This window comes from Rattus norvegicus, chromosome 13, assembly GCF_021556685.1.
Source record: "Rattus norvegicus strain SHRSP/BbbUtx chromosome 13, alternate assembly SHRSP_T2T, whole genome shotgun sequence".
NCBI classification, from domain to species: Eukaryota; Metazoa; Chordata; class Mammalia; order Rodentia; family Muridae; genus Rattus; species Rattus norvegicus.
The window spans coordinates 81,858,305-81,878,413 of NC_141546.1; the positions used below are offsets into that span (position 1 = coordinate 81,858,305).

Sequence of the window (20,109 nt, forward strand, 5' to 3'; positions counted from 1 at the left end):
AAAAAGAACCAAAAAAAAAAAAAAAAAAAAAAGAAACTATAAAGAGATGGACGGGGCGTAGAACAAAAGACTGAGCCTTCCAAAGTTCAACTGTTGAGAGATGAGGCGAGACCGGTAAAGGACAGTTGTAAGCTAAGAACGAAACAAAGAGTGTCACACATACGCCTTGTTCCTAGCATTGCATTCTGGGTAAAGGACACCATGACAAGCATGGTCATGTCTCACTGTTCCACGGAGAAGTTGGGAGCTTTAAACCCTGAACCCCATTATGTGTGCATTAAGGAATAATGGCGGAGTGTCAGGAACAGAGAACTATAGACGACTCGTGGTCAGCAAGTCTGAGTGACACTTCGGCTGTATCTCTTCCTGTATCTGTAATATGCTATGGACTCCCACAGCACCGAGGGTCTACCTCCGTTGTAACTTTCTGATGTAACTCTTCCTTCCCCTCAGCCACCAGCTTACGTGAAGGCCCCAATAAAGATTTTGTGAGCCAGGCCTGATGGCACATATATGTATTCCAGTTACTTGGGACAGGGGTAGAAGCAGGAGGATCAATGATCTAGGGACATCCTCAGCTCACACATAGTGAATTCTTGGCGAACCTCGACTACATGAGATCCTGTCTCCAAAAACAAAAGCTAAAAAAAATAATAATAATAATCAATAGGTAATACCCGCATTGTTGTAAATGTTCCTCCTCATCCTTGCTGTCCCATCTACACTTAACTTCTTTTAACCTCACTGTTCCTGGCCCTGCAGCCTCCAGTACAAGTCCTGACACCCCTAGGATGAAGTCCGAATGCCCATTATTCAAGACGCCCCTCAAGCTGAGACCACTGTATCTATTGCCTCATTCTCACTTTCCTCCGTTCACCGTCCCGAGCTGTCTCCTGTTTCCCGCGCACTCTTCTCCATGATGGCTGTTACTTTGGCCTGTGATGAAACCTCCAAGCTGAGATGGGCCATCTTCCTCTCCCATAGCCCATTTCCCTCATCAAAGTTTCCTCCCTGCTGTGGCCCTTGTGGATCTCCACACATCCAGAGCCAGTGACACTTGGAGTCTGCGTTACTCATTTTCATGTTTGCTACGCAGTGGCAAAAATAGTCCCTGAAATACATTCATGCTTACTAATTTGCTCATTTTAAATGTGGCTCGCCTCCCCCTTAAGACAAATAACGTTCAATGCAAGGTGTGCAGCCTGTCCTAATAATAGATTCTGGATGAATAATAGATGTTAGGTTTCTTAAAACAAGCAGAGATACAGAGGGTAAAGCCGCGATCAAAGATTTCTGTTGTGTACGAGTTCTACCAAGCCCTGTGAATAAAGGCATGAAAATAATTCAAATACAATAATCCTTGAAGAAATATTAATGTTTTTAAAATATAGTTCATTAATTCTTTGAGATGTATACAATGTGTTTCTGCTCCCTCCTGAACCTAATTTTTCCCATATACACTCCCCATCCTTCCTCCTGACTTCATACTGAGGTGGGGGGGGTTGTGTGTGTGTGTGTTTGTGTGTGTATGTGTGTGTTGTGTGTGCGTTGTGTGTGTGTATGTGTGTGTTGTGTGTATGTGTTGTGTGTATGTGTGTGTATGTGTGTATTTGTGTGTTGTGTGTGTTCATGTGTGTGTATGTATGTGTGTTTGTGTGTATATATGTGTGTGTTTGTGTGTGTATTTGTGTGTATGTGTGTGTGTGTGTATGTGTGTGTATGTGTGGTGTGTGTGTATTTGTGTGTATATGTGTGTTTGTGTGTGTATGTGTGTGTATGTGTGTGTATGTGTGTGTTTGTGTGTATGTGTGTATTTGTGTGTGTTGTGTGTGTTTGTGTGTTGTGTATGTGTGTGTTTGTGTATGTATGTGTGTTTGTGTATGTATGTGTGTTTGTATATGTGTGTGTATGTGTGTTTGTGTGTGTATGTGTGTATTTGTGTGTATGTGTGTTTGTGTATGTGTGTGTTTGTGTATGTGTGTGTATGTGTATGTGTGTGTTTGTATGTATGTATTTGTGTGTATGTGTGTATATTTGTGTGTATGTGTGTGTGTGTGTGTGTGTGTGTGTGAACCTACTGAATCTAGTTTGTGGTGCTCATATAATCACAGACGTGGATCCACTCAAGAAAAGTTAAGTCGTAGTCCTATGCCAGCTATGTACTAGATGCTGATTCAAAAATAAGTAACAATTTCAAGGAAATCGACATCTAATTGAGAAAGAGACACAAAACTATAAGTTAAATTAGAATCTTTCAGTCCAAACACATCCATAGGCTCATGGAAATATAGATCTTCCTGTGGAGGAGTGACTCAGGATGATTCTCAAAAAATTAATGGCTGGATATAGTGGACTTTTATTAAGAGGAAGAGCAGTGTGGGCAAAGGATGAAGCAAGACCCAATGGGTAAAGGTGAGACACAACGTGGGAATAGGGTCGGGGAGAACAGGTCACAATGAGCCAGGTCTCCTCTGGTAAGGAGCTTACATTTTATCCTATGGGTGATCCAGTACTTTCCCTGTAAAGAAGTCTTAGAAGTGTTTTATTTACAGAGCAAACAAGTCTGAGAACTTGAGAAGCCTACGAGATGAGCTGGAGAGAATCAGCATTGAGTGCAGAAACCAGTCCGTAGATGGTGATGGTAAACCGGTTAGGGGATGCTGAGGGCTGAGATTAAGTGAAAGCAGTGAGAGATGCATAGAGAAAAGGAGTAAATTCCAATATGACTTGTGGGACAAGTCACAAGATGCTTGTGGGATCTATGGTGGTCTGTGGGGGATGGGAAGAGCCAAATATGACCCTCACTTCTGACATGAAAGCTTGGCTGCAGCAGAGAGGGGAAGGCCTGCTCTAGGGTGGAGATGAAGAATTCAGTTTGGACCATGTGGAGTCTGAAGTGCCTCTGGCATCCTGTTCAAGATGTCCTTTTAATGACCACTGAGGGAATCTTGAGGTCACCATTCCTAGAACTTTGCAAGGACCTCTCTGAAGCCCGAGCCACCTTACCTTCTATGTGAGGTAGTTATGCATTTTATAGCTGAAGCTCTTTCAAGCTCCTGCCTTGGAATAAATACCTAATTTTCATAGAAGAAATGGAAGATACCATACTTTTCTAATACTAAGCAACTTCCCCTTCACTAGATTTAAGCCATATTGACTTGGGTTATTTCCTAAATTAAGCCACCCCTCCATGATGTAGATAGAAGTAGAAATTGGTTCCATAGGGGGTGTCGGGAGACATCCCACTTTGAACTCAGGCAATCCTAAAACAGAAGGCACAGTGCGCCTGCCAAGGCCACATACATGAGACTGTGCTCAGCCAGGTATGTCCTGGCTGTGATGTGGTGGCTAAGAAACTTCGGATAATTTCAGCACTGCAGGGAATCCTTTGAGACAGTCTCTTCCTTCTTCCTGAGCCTGGATCCTCATCATATCTCCATTCCACAGGAAGCCTGGGACCAAATTAAGTTTTATTATTTTCCAACCAGACTGACCTCCAGACTCTAGACCCAAGCCTCTGCCCTCAGCTCTGGGAAGGAAAATGAAGGTGAAATGTGAATGATAATGTAGCTATAGACACGGTAACTGGATTGACCATAAAGATGGCGAGTCCTCGAAAGGTCAGTATGTAAGGAGAGCATCCACTTGAGAGGAGGCGCTCCAGATTAGATATACCCCAGTCGACCATGAGTAGGAACAAGCCTGACGTGGCTTTTGTGGGAATTCCTGTCCTCCCGTCACTCAGAATGTGTCAGACGGCTTGGCCAAAGTAAAAACTGAGATTTGGAAATAATGTCTGGTGATGGAGAAATTGTCTCAGCCCATTAGCTCAGCCACAGCAGCTCCAATGCAGTCATTTCATGAACTCAGTAAGCAAATTAGCCACTCGCTTCTCTACCACACTGACTCCTACACAATTACCTTACACCCAAACAGCACACACTCCTTTCGGTACAGTAAGAAGTGGCATATGTGTATGTGTTTATGTATGGATAGATTGAGGAGTGAGTGTGTGTGTGTGTGTGTGTGTGTGTGTGTGTGTGTGTGTGTGTGAGAGAGAGAGAGAGAGAGAGAGAGAGAGAGAGAGAGAGAGAGAGAGAGAGAGAGACAGTAGTTGATTTTAAAAAGAGGCCATGAAATTTGAAAGAGAACAGACATGGGTATATGGTAGGGTTTGGAGGGAGAGAAGGAAAAATGTAATTATAATTTCAGTGTGTGTGTGTGTGTGTGTGTGTGTGTGTGTGTGTGTGTGTGTGTGTGAGAGAGAGAGAGAGACAGAGAGACAGAGAGACAGAGAAAGAGAGAGAGAGAGAGAGAGGGAGGGAGGGAGAGAGAGAGAGAGAGAGAGCAGGCAGGCAGGCACCACAGAGGGATCCAGGCACTCGCCCAGCACAGCACAGCAGCATGGGTAGTGAGATGAGCCTCTTTGACTTTGCAGAGCACAGCATCATGGGTAGTGAGATGAGCACTCTGACTTTGCATCAGGTCAGTCTCTGTTACTTAGACTCTGCCAACCGTAATACACTACAATTATTCTCAACCATTATCAAGGGCACGAAGACAAGAGAAAAGCCTCTTGCAGCTGTGGGCTCACCTCCTCCCCAGGCGGTCCAGCCCTCCCGTTGCTTATGATGGGATGACTGGCATAGAAAGTACCGTGGGGGTAGCCAGAAGCAGCAGTTGGTGTTTCCATCTTCCCTAGTGATGGTAGGGATGCTGAGACATGATCAGTATCAGCTTGAGCGTGAACTTCTTTTCTACCGTGTGGGTAAGCCCTGCGGGATCTTCTGTCATCTGGGATGGGGAAGAACTTCATATCAAACAAGGCCACCACCTCTTAGCTAGTAAACAGAAAATTCACCATTCTCTAATTATTTAATTCTTAGGCATTGTTACCAAGCAGTACCACTATTCCTGGTTCCATGGAATCATTTGAACCTAAACTGTGATATCAGAGTATGTAACAGAGTATAGGCAGGGCAAGCGCTCCATAGCCACGGCCGCAGCATTAGGGTCATCACTATTGTATGCAGCATCTTCTGGGAGGAGGTACACCGGATGTTCTGTCATTCCTGGCAAGGCTGAGATGGACAGGAAGTACAGACAGAATGGCAGACTCACAAACAAAGTAGTGCGGCCTGCAGCCCGGACACGAAGCCAAATGCAGAGTGGCCTGTGAGGGAGCATGCATGCCAGCCTACGATTTATTCCCACAGAGCGTTTTAGCTCTCAGAAATGACTCCATCTCAGCTTCTTCTTTCTCTGTGTTTTCTGAGTGTCGGGTTGGTTTAATGGCAGAATTTAAAGATTCCATGTTGCATAGAAACTCTACTATTGTGGCTTTTCCAAGAAATTAATACAATGTTGAACTTCACCTCTTCTACCCCTCCTGTTACCTCCTCTCAAGTACATTAAATTTCAGATCACCTCTTCCCCTGATCGAACCTTATACACACCCATTCTCCCCTAAGAAAGCACATCCGGCCCTGGGTCACCTCTACACTGTTCTTTGTCATCGTCCCAATGAGTTGACAGCTGTTATGGTCTCACCTCTATCTCCTTGGGCTTGTTTTCCACTGGGCAAGCTTAATTTGGCCTTGCTTTTTTTTTTTAATGTCACTTTGATTTGGTTTTTTTTTTTCCTCATTTAATCTTGATACACCCCCGGCATAGAACTTTTTGAGTTAAACCCCCTCCTCCATCCAAACGTCCCATTTTGCCCAATTTAACTGTGTTAGTAAGTGATGGGCATGTCTCCAGCTTATAAAAAAGAAAAAAAAGAAAAAAAAACCTCACTCAACTTCTTCCTTTCTTGTGTATCCCTTCTGCTTTTCCAGGTCAAGCTGGGAACTGCCTGACTTGAGGGAAGGAAGAGTAAAAGCCATCAGTGACTCAGATGGGGTGAGCTACCCATGGTACGGGAACACGACAGAAACTGTGACCCTGGTTGGCCCCACCAACAAGATCTCCAGGTTTTCCGTCAGCATGAATGATAACTTCTACCCCAGCGTGACATGGGCAGTGCCAGTGAGTGACAGCAATGTGCCACTGCTCACAAGAATCAAGAGGGACCAAAGTTTTACCACCTGGCTGGTAGCCATGAACACCACCACCAAGGAGAAGATCATTCTGCAGACCATCAAGTGGAGGATGCGAGTGGACATTGAAGTGGACCCTCTTCAGCTGTTGGGGCAGCGGGCCCGGCTGGTGGGCAGGACTCAGCAGGAACAGCCCCGGATCCTGAGCCGGATGGAACCCATCCCCCCTAACGCACTAGTGAAGCCCAATGCCAACGATGCCCAGGTCCTCATGTGGAGGCCCAAGCGGGGGCCACCTCTGGTTGTAATACCTCCTAAGTAAAAGCAGACTGCCCAACTGTGTGGAACACATGCCACTGAGACCCGCAGTGGGGTGACCAGGGGTGGCAGGAGCCAAACTGAGTTTCTGAGCCAAAGCAGACCTCTTGGTGTGCCAGCCTTTGCAGCTACTTGTGACGAGTACAGCTGCTCTTTGGGCGGTAGAACCATAACCCTTAGGAAAAGCCCCCTTCCTCTTAGGAATAAAGAAACCACTGATTTGATAGACTTGCTCTGATTACCGTGCAAGTAGCCATATTTTGGAGCTGACCAGGACGATTCTTTTATTTGAACTATTGACCATTTCTTTCCCGTGAGATGCAGGGAATGGAAATGAAACTAAACAGTGCCTGTGGCAGATGCTGCTTCCCAACCAATTAGAAGCGAGAGTGAAAACATCCACACCAGGTGTTCGTAAGACAGTCTCCTTGTGGGACTGGAGGGTGCTGGGGAATTGGGTGAAAGATCCTGGGTGCTGGGGAGAGAGGAGAAGAAGGTGTTACTACAGGTTACTATCAAGTGTTAGCTGATGGTCAGTACATCCCCTGGAATGAGAAGGGACACTTAGGGAACTAGAAACATAGTGTGCCCTTTGTTTTGAGGGAGAAGCTGGTTTTGGAACTGTCCGAGGTGCTGATGTCAGCAGCCCCCGTGGAGACTGGCTGCTTCCATTCACTCACCTCTTTCCAAAGAGATTGCTCATTCTAAGTGTTGTTAGTTACGGTATCGGATGTGTAGTTACTGTTTTTCTGTAGCGAATATGGCGTTGGGTCCCTCTTGAGTTCTTAGTCACTCAATCTGTGACTTTGTTTACAGCCAGTGATTCCTATCACCAGCCCTCGATTTACAAAGATGTGTAAGCCTCGTGTTTGTAGGGTTTCGGGAACATCTCAACAAATGAGAAAAAAATTTTCAATTCTTAGTTTATAAATTGTATGGGCACAGGAAGGGCACACATCTGTGCGCACACGAGGGTGCTCACACACCAGTATTTAGAATGAAAAACAACTAGTCTCGCCAGTAGTGCCTGGACATTCATGGCCTTTAAACGCAAATAGTACATACACCGTATGCCCACGTAGGTTAACTTCAGCTGTCCTTACAAAAACTCAACTTCAACTGCTTGACCAACTGTAGATGAGAAATGTTCAGGCTTCTCTAGTGAAGGTCTGAGCCTTAACGCCATCTTGTGTTGCTGACATCCAGCCAATAAAGATGAGAAGTGATCTTCCTTTTAGTCCAGCAGTGTAAAACTTTTTAAAGAGTTTCCAGTGTTTACAGTGGTAAGATTTCCAACCCTTCCCACCGAAGCTATCGTGCCCCACACCCCAAAGAAAAGCCTCCCCTGTTATTCTCAATGGCACAGATTGTGAAATACATCCTTCCTTGTTCAGAAACTCCTCATGTAACCTGACTACAGAATTTTCACAATGTTGTATACTGAGTAGGTAGATTCTTTAAACCTAATTTCAGAGGTGAGAGATTTCCAAGTCCAGAGCCATTATACAAATCCTGTCATTGACTCCAAATCTTCCAGAGTTTGGGGACAGAGAATGCAAACCAGTAGGCTTTCTCATTACCCTTGTTTGCCATGTACTGTAGTCTAATTTCCTTCATGCTCTGGTCCCAAAGGATGCTACTCGGAATAATGTAGCACTAACTTCACACTCCACCCATCAGCTTCTCTCACCTAGATTAGTTATCGATGGCAAGTTATTTATAGCAACACATTAATAGCTCATTGGTAACATTGGTGAGTTGCAAAGACTCTATTTAGAAATAATTCAGCTGTTAACTTTTGGATTTCCCATGCTTCCCTACTTTTGAATGGCAGAACTGACCTCAGAGACCTACAGATTGAAGAGTAAAATTGCTTATTTTCCATGCTAACATCAGAAGCAGCAATCTCTCCCTTGTATTGAATTAGATGCCACTCTTATGAGATTTGGGTCAATGGATGCTGATCTTGGAATCTAAGCCATGTAGCACCACTTTAAGAAAATCTGATTTTTTTTTCTTACATCTAAAATTGTAACAACAGATGAATAAGTTTATATTAAAAATTCTATGCAAGGTTTCAGACTTAAAATGTTTCTAGCACATTAAGATATGACTCACACAATTACATTTACATATAATATAGCTTTTCAAAGGCTCGTCTATAGTTAAAAGCAAGGTGCAGCATGCTTACCTAGACTTATTCCTCCTTAAAAAGAATCACTCCAGATTTTTAAAATAAATTACCCCAAGGCAGTTTCCTGAAGATGATGTAATAAAAGATGATGAGGAAAAGAACGTATGAGAAAGGGCAAATGTGCCTTACCATTGTTGTGAGTTACTCCTGCAAACTCTACGATTGGATCTCTCACGTCTGAAATCAATCTGGCAGAACACTCAATTGCCCAGTAGCCAATTATTTTAAAATTATCATTGTTTTACAAGGAGATGACCCCTTTTCTCGCTATCTGTAGATCATTGCCATTTAGCTTAGTCAGGGCATTGCCAAGCGAAAAGGATCTCTTAGAGGAGAGAATTAACCTTGAGAGCTCTGCTGGGGTCACCTGCATCTTCCCACCAGCCTGCCTTCCCTTGAGAATGCACGGTCTGATACCAGACAACATCAGTTTCAAAAGGGCTCATTCTGAGCCTTTGGTGTTAGTTAGGTGGTCTCCAAACTAGATTTGGATTCCATTTATGTACAAGGTTTCTTAGTTGTACAGGGGTTTTAAATTCCTATATTTGAAAGAGCCTTCCACCAGATCTTAAGTTCTTAAATGAGGTCACCTTTGAGATCTTCCACACTATGGTCTCCAAGGAAATTGATGCCCATTTAAATTAGGTCATCTCTTCAGGATCACATATCTAATCAGCACAGGCCAAGAAAAGGCCTGAGTCTCCCAGATCTCAGCTTATGATACAGGCACATTACCCAGGACCTGGGGTTCTCCCTTGTTTCCAACCAGAAACATTGTCATTGTCCTGAAATCATCACCCACAAATCAATTAGCCTAGAAATTAAAAAACAATTGGGCCCAGAACACTTTTGTTATAATGTCAAAAACAATGACTATTCCAGACTGCTTTCTATCTGTGACCACTGTTTTGATATTGAACCCTTGACCTCTGTTCTCTGCTGCATACATACCACATCCTCAAGTCATTGCTATGGCCCACAACACATGGGAGGCTGGAGGCTAGCCCACTTCCTGCCTTTCATCCAATGAACCATCGCTCACCACCCCCCAATGGATACCTCAAAGGCCAAAGTCATGGTCTAAAAACAATTCTACATAGTAAAATAAAACAGCAATGATTTATAAAAGATTTTACAAAAGGCTTCCACATGCATTTTCTTGTCCACAGGTGATCTTAGAAGAAATGTTGTACGATGATGGTTGTGGTGTTACTGTCGCCATTTTACAAATAGCAAGTCGACACCAAAAAGGTTAAATGGAATATCCACAGGCACACAGACAGAAAAATGCCAAGAGCCAGGATTCAAACTGGGCCTTTTGGCTTAAACCCTCATGTTCTTCCTCTGTATCATGCTGTCCCTTAGTTTACCCCTTAGCACAAAGGAGAAGAAAGAGAAGGAGGAAAGCAAGTCACTGTCACCTGCACAATCCCGTAGTCCTCCCCTGCCTACCAAGTGGAGTCATTAAACATGAGAGAATGAAAGCTGTTTTCTTCCTCAAAGAACCTTGCAATCCCCAGGGAGGTTGGCCCAGAAAAAATGCCTGTCAGGGACCGTGGTGTGGGGGAGGCAGCTGTCATTTGTAATTAATGGAGTAGGAACGCTGTTCCCCTGGTCTCTGAATCCCTTAAACACCACAAGTACAAAGACAGGCAGGAAGCATGCATCTTACAGTTGAGGTCCCAGCTGAGCACTGCCTGCCACCCGTGGTCCCTCAATGCGCACACAGGAGCAGCCCATGGGGCGGAGGCAGTGGAAACAATGGCTTTCCAAGGCCTTCTTGGCACACTGAATGTTCTTGTTAAGAGCAGAGGGCACAATTAAACATTGATAGAGTCAGCTCCCAACTGAGTTGAAAAAAAAAAAAGATATAAACACACATACACACACATGGACAAAGACCTACCGCGCGCGCGTGCGCACCCGCGCGCACGCACACACACACACACACACACACACACACACACACTTTCCAAGCTGAAAAGAAAATTAATCAAAACCCCAATGAGTGCCTGAACTCTATAATTAAGCCTAAATGATCCTTAGACAGAACAGGAGCTGGCTGAACCAGCTCAGTGAGCAAGCACACAGATATTTTTACCACAGACTCTTACTGCCATTAATTTCTTTTGAGATCTTGAGTACATCTGGTCCCCATTTCCCTGGTTAGGACATCTGCCTATACAAGGTTATCGGACCATTCTCAAGCACTTTAACAGGAACTCCTGTGGGGCGGTGTGGTATCATCCCCAGGTCAGTCTCCTATAACAGCCCATCACTAGCCTCAGTAGACATTGGGGTGATCTCTGAAACGCTCCAGAGAACCTCAATTCAGCACTGCCTGACGTGAGACATTGCCCTATCTGTAGACACTCTGTGCTGGAGCTAGTTAATGAGCCCTCAGGCTTCACCTACTTGGAAACCCAAAGCCTCATTCAGTCTCTCTGAAGTGAAGCCTGGTATCAGAGAAGGTCGGAGACCTCTCAGCTCCCCAGCATGAGCCAGTTGGCTGAGAGAAGCCTAAATCCAGGCAGAGGCAGGAAAGGATGAAAAGGAGAATGCCACACGGTCTTGCAGGTAGCTAAAATTTCGTGAAGTCTTTAGGAAGGGACAGGTGGTTGTGTGGCGGGGCCAGATGGAAAATCCCAGCACAACTTGCTGGGTTGGAATGGCCACAAAATCCATCATCCCATAACAGCGGCATCTTCATTCTGTGCTCATGTAGCAGACAGACAGACAGACAGACAGACACACACACACACACACACACACACACACACACATGCTGACCTGTCCATCCCTACAGTTTTGGCTAGGGACTTACAATTTATAAGCCACTTTACCGATTTGTCATCTTGAAGCACATAAAATGAGGAAGTGTACTTCTTACACTGCACACACACACATCCCAGGCTATCTCAGTGATGGCACTGTGATTGGGTATGGCCTCTCTCTCTGCATCTGCCTATAGTGAGCCCTTTATCTGTGGTCTCTCTTGGACCAGTTTCAGAGTTTTCTTGAAGCCTGCCCCAGTCTCCTTCTCATGCCTAGAGCCTCTTTGATCTCTAAGCCCACATTTGGCTAGCTTACCTAAAAAATGTGGTTTTATCCTTAAAACAACTGAGTGCTGATTCAGAAATACCTAGTGGAGGGACACACACAAAACACACATACACACACACACACACACACACACACACACACACACACACCATACAGGCACACAACACACATAGAGGAGGGAGGAGAAAGAGCGCATAGCAGAGCCCAGTGGCACATGGCATTTTAAGGAATATGGACAGATCTGTGATAGCTTTATTGAATCAGGGGCTGGATAAAGGCCAGCATTACTGGAGCAAGAAGGAGATGAAAATGAGGACAGGATGCTTCATCACTCTGTAGGCCTAGGGTGAATGTGAGCCAAGCAAGGCACCCTAGACCCAAGGACTTCTAGAATTTAAAGAGATACTCACTCGTGGTCCTGTGCAGGTTTCTGTGAAAGCCAGCCTTTTGGGTGTTTGCCTCCTTCCCAGGCTTCCCTCCTTACACTCAGCCCCACTTCCCATCCACCTCTAATTCTCTGCTTCCACACGAGAAGAGCAAAGCAGAGGAGGTATCATGGGATATCTCTAAAAGCTCACTCTTCCAACAAGCCTTTCTGTGGAGTGTCCTACAGACTTGACAAAATGGAACCCTTGCTCTCAGGGACAGTGCTCACAGGAAGCTGTAGGGCGCACTCACTCCCATTGGGTCATACATTGTGAGGAAGCCCAGGACTTCCTCAGGGTTTCAGAGTCATCTCTCTAACCAGTACATCAACCAGGCTAACTAGTCTGACCCCTCTCTAGTCCTTAAGGGTAGCTAAGTGGCAGGGCAAGCATGCTGTCCCAAAGGAGCACAGAGAAACCCTGCAGCCCCATCAGTATGTACCCAGCACTTGGGTGGAAGAGACAGTGGCTAACTCTCCATCTGCTGGGTCCCCTTTGCCCCACCCTAGAAACCAATTACAGTATTTCACACAGATATGATCCAATGAAATGTTACTTGTAAAACATAAAAAAAAATTAAAAAAATAACAGGAGAGATAATACATGCACTTCAGGCTGAGAGCTATTTCATTAAATTGGGCTTTGAAAGCAAGATAGCCAATTAAATTATTTCTCACTCCGCTCCCTCACGCAACAGAAACTACAGGAAGCTATTACTTCTAATTGATTAGAGAAAGACTAAGCACACGCATATCAGATGAACGGGAGACACTTCCCCACCTGTCTATGCTTGTGCATACACATGGGCATGCACACAGGACACGCATCAGAAAACTAAGGGCTTTCTCTACTAAAGAATTCCATGGGCTTTCTTAAACAGACAAAAAATTTCTAGGTCCAGGAAAATCAAAGGATTTGATTTTCCACTGACAAAAATCAAAGGATTCCTTCCTTGAGCACATTCATGAGAAGGGAAACAGGACACTTCTTATTAATAAAATAAACAGCTTTGAAGTTGGTTTAATTACAAACTTTCTGCACGAAAAAAAAAGGGTCTTGTGTTTTTGCCGTTGGTAAAGTGGGCATTTCCACCCAGCCCTCCCTGTACATACCAAACATAATGTTCAGTGACACAGACTAACCTGGGGACCTGATCTCCTGAGGCCTGGATTTGAATTATATCAGATTGACCTCCACTCATTTCTGTGTGACACGGGAAGGAGGTCCCTTCTCAGTGTCACGTGCGCCCCACAAAATGTTTAAGCTCCTGAGAACACTCCACAGAGATCTGTGAGCTGCTTGTGCCTTGCCTTAGGGAAACTAATGGGCAAAAGTCAACCACACAGTTAAAATGTTTTCTGCTAAGGCATCACTAGTAACTAACGCAGGGAACGGAACTGATATGCTAATGGTGTAAGGACTGACGTAAAGGACAAATAATAAAGGGCACGGCTGCTAAGGCAAGCTGCTTGGCGGTGTGACTCTTGCCCATGAGCATCTGTGTGGGGTGCTCTGTAAACATCAAGTACGCTACGAGCTCTGCTCAGGCCTCTGCTCACATGTGCTAACCTCGTACCCAACCTCCTCCCCTTTCCTGCTATGCTTGTCCTGTGTGATGCCAGGTATCGAGGGCTGGCAGAGTGTTGCACACTCCGCACCTCTCACCCATGCTGACTAATCACATTCCTGCAGAAATGGGAACTGGCATCTACAGAATAGCGTAGCTGCTATTCTGGTGAACAGGGTACACGGAGGAACGCTTTCTAAGACACATTTTAGACCAGCCCCTGTTCGTATATGTCATGGGTTTATCTTCTGAATTCGGAGTATCATGACAGGTTTATTTAACCATCTACATAAATATTTTGGGATTTTCCTTCCTAAAACTGAAGCCATATATATAATCCTAGAAGGCAAAGTTATGTTACCTAATGCGGAATCACAGAAACGTGTGCCATAGCAATGCTGTAGTCAGGTCCAGCGCACACAAAATCTAGACAGGGGACAAGGCTCATGGAGAAAGCATGAGAATTTGAGATCGATACCAGACGCTCACCTAAAAGCCATGCACGAGAGCATGCATCTATATCCCAGTGATAGAGGAGGCTGGCAGTGAGGAAGATCACTGACTAGCTTGCTGGCTAGACAGCTTAGCTAGACTAGTGTGCTCCAGGCTCAGAGAGATCCTGTCTCAAAATATAACATGTAGAACTACTGAGAAAGACACCCAATGTAAACCTCCAGCCTCCACATGCATGTGCACACACATGTAGACACATGCACTTATACACATATGTACATACCTCCACACGCGCGCATGCGCGCACGCACACACACACACACACACACACACACACACACACACACACACACAAATTCAGGAAAGAAAAGGGTTCCCATAATTGGACTTTATCTCAGAACAACTTCCTTCATGCATTCAAAAATGGTTTTTATTTTATTTTTAAAATTGGGTTCGTCCACTTCTTTAGGGCTTCAGCTGTTGCATAAAGCAGTATTTACAAGTGTTCCCCCAAAGAAGAGCTGCTGTATATTTTCTTTCTAAAGGAAAGTTGATTGACTACTTTAAGTTGAATGATATAGACACATAGTCAAGGAGGCTTTGGCAACATTGGCATATGGTCCATGAGAGAAATCCTGCTATCACCAAAGAGCTCCAGTGCATCCAATGAGCCCTGTTTCTGCAAACCTCTGTGCCTGGAATACTAAGGAGCAGTGTATGAGTCCCCACCCATCCCTGTAGATCCTTTTGTGCTTTCCTAATAGGCTGAACACAAAAATGACTTGGAATCCCTTTATATTGTTTTAGTTTTTAATCTCCTAAGAATAGATGAAAGTTACAGAGCTCCTTTATAGAAAAATGTATATGAAGCTACTCAAAATTTGCACAAATTTTAAGCTATCATCCCTGGCTGGATTATGAACATCTGCTTTTAAGGAACAGTGTTTCCTCAGCCACTGTCTTAATGCACACTGTTTGCATGTTTCCGTGTCCACATGCAGGTCTCCTAGTAGGACAAGGCTAGCCCACCCAGCAAGCAGAACCACATGGCAAGACACTGAGGAGGAGGATATGAGCTATGGCTGGTGGCTCAAGAAGCTGACGCCCTGGACAGCTGACTTCCTATTAAACAAGAGTGCCATCTTGCCAGTCTCTTCACCACCCCTCCTATCCTGTGACCAGTACCTCCTATCCCCAGCACGTGTGTCCAACCAGGCTAACTGGTTGGCTCATGGGGGAGCTTTGTTAAAGTGGAAGTTGTGCCTGCTGCACCTTTTATGTGTGGAAAGATTGAGTTCATCTAGACCTTCTGCTCATCCCCTCCCTCCACATGAAGCCTACCAAGGACAAGACTGCTCATCCTGGACTGAAGAGACCCCACACACAGCCCAACCCTGACTCCCAAGCCTGCCACCCCACCCAACGTTATGGGGTGTGAGAATATATATCTCCCCTTCTCATCTCTCTTCTCTATGTGGATAGCCAATGTCAATCATCCCCTGAGGTGTCTCTAAGGTCTTTGGAAGGCAACTGTTTGCCTTACCATGGACAGGCTTGGTGACTTCAAGATGACCAAGAGTAGCATTTATATCACCAAGATCAGTAGAATGAGAGCAGAACTTCCCCAACAGGGCAAAAGTGCTGTATGCTATTCTACCAATTGTTTTATTTATTGGTATGCTCCCTTGTTTATTCTTTTGTTTGTTTAATTATTTATTTATGGAACCTGTATTTATTATATATCAGAAAATCTTCCTCCATCTTTCAAACATCAGCTCCAAATTTGTCTTCTCGGTCCCCTCACAGAGCACAGTAAATGATTCCTCTTTGAAGCCACAAAAAAAGAGAGAACTTCTTCTCCCTAGTCCCAAATACTTCTACCCTAGCCAGATTTTCAACCCAAAATGAGATCAGAATCTACCAGCTAGTTTTAAGCTGTACAGCCACACAAACCAGCACAGGTTCCACTGTCCCGACAGAAACAGTCTTCCACGCCCCCCTGCTTTTGCGCTGTTTTGACTTCCATTCCTTCACAAGCCCATGCAAGACTAACCACCTAATTCCAGCCTGACTGTACAGAGTGCTTGACACCAGACACACATCAGAATCTTTGTTGGGTGCTTAAAGCCACCTGCCTGAGTTCCACCTCAATGTGTCCATAGCAGAATCTCTGAGGGGCTGAGCAACAGAGGTCTTCTTAGTTGCCCAGATTATTCTAACTTGTAAATGCAGTTGATAAAAAAAAATTTCTACTGTCTTCTTCATCCCCAACCACCTCCAACATCCCTTCTTACTTTAGTTCCCAAACTTTCTCTGGACTCCTCATTTCTTAGTCTCTTTTCCTCATGTAACCTTCCCCCCCACCCCAAGCCCATTGGCACCATCAACATGAACAGACTCCAAAGAGGTGACTGGTCCTAAGAGTCACACCAGAAGCCGATGCCTGCACTTGACCCTCTTAGAAGCAAATCTTGTTCCCTGCCCAGAGTCACTTTCCATCTGCACACTCCTTATCACACATGCCTCCCTCCAAGAGGTTAAAGGTTAACACGGCTATTCCTCTGTATTCCAATCTTAAGGAAAAGCTCATTCCAGTCTTTCTAAGCCAATGGTTGGATGTTTCTGCAGAGCAACACGAATTACCTGAGGTTAATTTCCTGGTAACAGAAAGGGTTATCTTGTCCCCCAAATAGTCCCTTGCCCAGTGACCTGATAGCAATCCCCTGGCACACAAATGATAGCTGACTGAGAAGAGACTTCTCACCCCTCATGTTGACAAGTTCTCAAACGATGAATATAAGTGAAGGTGTGTGTGTCTGTGTCTGTGTCTGTGTCTGTGTCCACGTATGTGTGTGTGTGTGTGTGTGTGTGTGTGTGTGTGTGTGTGTGTGTGTGTGTGTGTACTGCCTTCACATAAACTACTAGATGGACCTACAGAGATGCTGAACTTCAACTTCACAGTTTTGACATTTACTTGAGAACAATCAAGAACTCGTGCTGTCTTTCACTCAGTGGATTCACTTCACTCCTTTCCTCAAAGACCCAAGTGAATTCCGTAGCAGCGCTTCATGCAGAATGATATAATGTCTGAGAACTTTTGAGTGTGTTAGAGACTGTATATGTCATATGCACAAGAGAGTGCCCAGGATAGAAAGAGTTCATCTTCCTATTCCACCTCCAGCATCTAAACAGGTTCCCAGAGCAAGTAGATTTCTCCTGCATTCATAGCACCATGCCTTCTTGCCCCATTAATCAGACTGTCCTGCACCAAGTCCCATCTCTCAGGGTCCCTGCTCTCTGATAGGCAACAGTTCAGTCAGTGGGTGCTAAAGAGTTGAGCGTTACACTTCTTAGGTGACATTTACCTTTTAATTGGGGCTATAGACAATGCCTTAATCTGAAGGAGTAGCTTGAATGCTGGGAATTTCAGGTGCAGAAGTGGGCCAGTAAGAGAGATAGGTTTTTTTTCCTTAGGAGGGCATTTTAGAGCCTCCCCTCCCCAGTACCCATCTTTAAAGTGAGTTCATAAGTACATGAGCACAAGCAAGCACACTTACCTACATTCACATCCCATAATTTTGGAATACCTCCCTTGCATTGGCCCTATCTTTAAACATAAAAATAAATTAAAAATGAACCAGCTAAATTAATTTAAACCTCACTGGGAAATGCAGCCTATTTTTTCACCGGCCACCAGCCATCTGGTCTACCCCACCCTGCTCCATTTCCTTCCTGCTCCTTCTCTTTTTGGCTACTGGCCTATCAGTTAATTTATGTGTATATGTACTCTGCTCTTCCCTTGCTTCCCCCTAAATGTATTTCCCCCCTTGGATTTGTGTTGTTTTTGGTGTTGTGAAGGACAGCAGTGGAGGCTAAGAGCATGAGCATGTGTGTGTGTCACTGAAGACAGAGAAGCCAGGTATTCTGCTACAGTTTGAAGAATAATGCCACAAAGGAAGAAATGAAAGCTGGCTCTGCAGAGTGCCTTAAAAATGACTTTAATTAGGAAATTCTGAGTTGTCAGTCTTTGGATGTTACATAAACTCAATGGATGTTGCATTTCACTTCTCTGGGATTTAAAAAAAAGTTAAATACAGTATGTATTCAACAATGACAATCAAGTATATTCTCTCTTTAATTTAGTCCTTAAAAGATTTAGTATCGAGGAGGTCTGGGAGACTGGGACTGGAGAGATGGCTCAGGGGTTAAGTACTTACTGCTGCTCTTCAGGGGGACCAGAGTTCATTTCCCAGCATCCATGTCAGGTGGTCCACAGCTACCTGTAGTGCTAGCTCTAGGGGATATGTAGACACATATGCATACACACACATGCACAGCGAGGGAAGAAGGGGGAGGAAATTGGGAGGGAGCTACACATACTCATAAATAAAATAAATCATTTTGTTTATTATTTAGTGCTTGGTTTTTCATAAAGAACATGGGAAAGCTACAAGCATATACAAGCTCTGGGGTGTGCAGGGGTAAAAAAGTCAGGTCCTGCATATTTAAGAAAACTGCCAATGAAGGCCTCATACCACAGCCAGGTTCCATTCAGTGGGCAATTTTGCAGTGAGAAAGAAACAGACTATCCTGAGCAAGGAAAGAAAGATATTTCCCCCTTCTCCCTGATGGTACACTATTGGTCTTCATCTGTTGAGACTGCCATAATAAAATGTCCCTAACTAGGTGGCTTATATACAAACAACATTTATTTCCCAAGGCCTAGAGGCTGAGAAGTCCATTATCAAGTTCCCTGCACACTTAGGGACTGTTAAGGATCCACTTGCTAGTCCATGGACTGCCTTCTCCTATGTTCACATATAATAGAAGAGTGAACAGGCCCCTTTGGTCCTCTTCATAAGGGCACTAATCCAGATCACAAGTACTCCTTTCTCTTGATTCCATCGCCCCTCAATGCCCCACCTTTGACATTATCATCTTAGGGATTAGGATTCAAGTATATAAATTGGGGGAGGATAACTAGTATCCGCCCACATCACTATCGTAGTCTCTGCTTTGGAAAGTTGGATAAATATTCCAGGAATGCAGAGGCTCTCCCTTGTTACCACTTCTTCTCAGAGAACCCCCACCTTTGCCACCCAAGGAACTAACCCAAAGCTAGTTATTGTGAAGTGGTTGAGTTCTTGAAGGCAGTTGAGTTTCTACACTGATACCTTCTCCTCAGAAGGTTAAATTTCTAAAAGATTAGATATCCTCAAGCAAGAATTGGAGAGGCAGAGTTGAGAGTGAGGTCCTTACATGCTCTCGAATTCTGAGATGTCCGTCTAGTTGGGAAGAAGCTGAAGGTCCCAGCTCTATCAGTCCTCTCCCCTATCTCTTCCACCACCTGCACCTTAGTCCTGCCTTGCTGGCTGGTGCATGGCTGCTGTCACTCAGCTAATAGCTGCTCCCTCTTACAGCCAAGTCTATTATGGTAATTTTCCACAAGAGGTATGACCCTTCTCTAGGGATAGTAGTTTTAAGAAGACTGAGAGTCACTAATTCATATTCAATTTATCCTTCTCTTTCCCTCCTTCCCTCCCACTCCCTCCCCCCATATGCATCAAAACAGCAAGGAGGCACAGATACAGAGAAAAAGATAATAGTTTCCACTAATCACACCTCTGTCAGACACAAATCATGAACTCAAATGGATGAGGGCATAGTTTTTAAGCATTTGTATTCTTAAGCTAAAATAGCCCCATCCTCCCAAGTCAGCAGGGCACTGCATAGTCAAATCTGTAGGGAACAGTTCCACAAACAACTTACAAAAGGGAGTCCTGTGTCATCCTCACCTCAGCATGATCATATATGTAAAGATACTTGCTGGATATGCATAAGACCATGGGTCAATTCCTAGCACCACTACCTACACACACACACACACACACACACACACACACACACACACTTAAAGAATATCTGTACCTTTTCTAGTTCATTCATATTAAACAATCAACAGTGATCCAGGCATTCCCAAGCCCACTGTAGCATGTATTATGTATATACACAAAGCTGTTCTGTAAGGGCAAGGCTCAGGGAAATGTAGCA

At 44.5% G+C, this 20,109-nt stretch overlaps 1 protein-coding gene across 2 annotated transcripts in view; it reads left to right on the plus strand.

Annotated features, from left to right (window-relative positions):
* The window catches only part of Fam78b (family with sequence similarity 78, member B), an 88,606-nt gene extending 70,434 nt beyond the window's left edge, over positions 1-18,172 (plus strand). Inside the window, 2 exon segments of one of the 2 annotated variants that reach the window (NR_174119.1) lie at positions 5,838-6,766; positions 15,060-18,172. Coding sequence is in view for 1 of the 2 variants with exons in the window: in NM_001398658.1 (NP_001385587.1) it covers positions 5,838-6,360 (523 nt within the window). In the remaining variant the exon portion in view is untranslated. 2 annotated transcript variants of the gene reach the window in all.
* Positions 18,173-20,109: the final 1,937 nt, after the last annotated feature.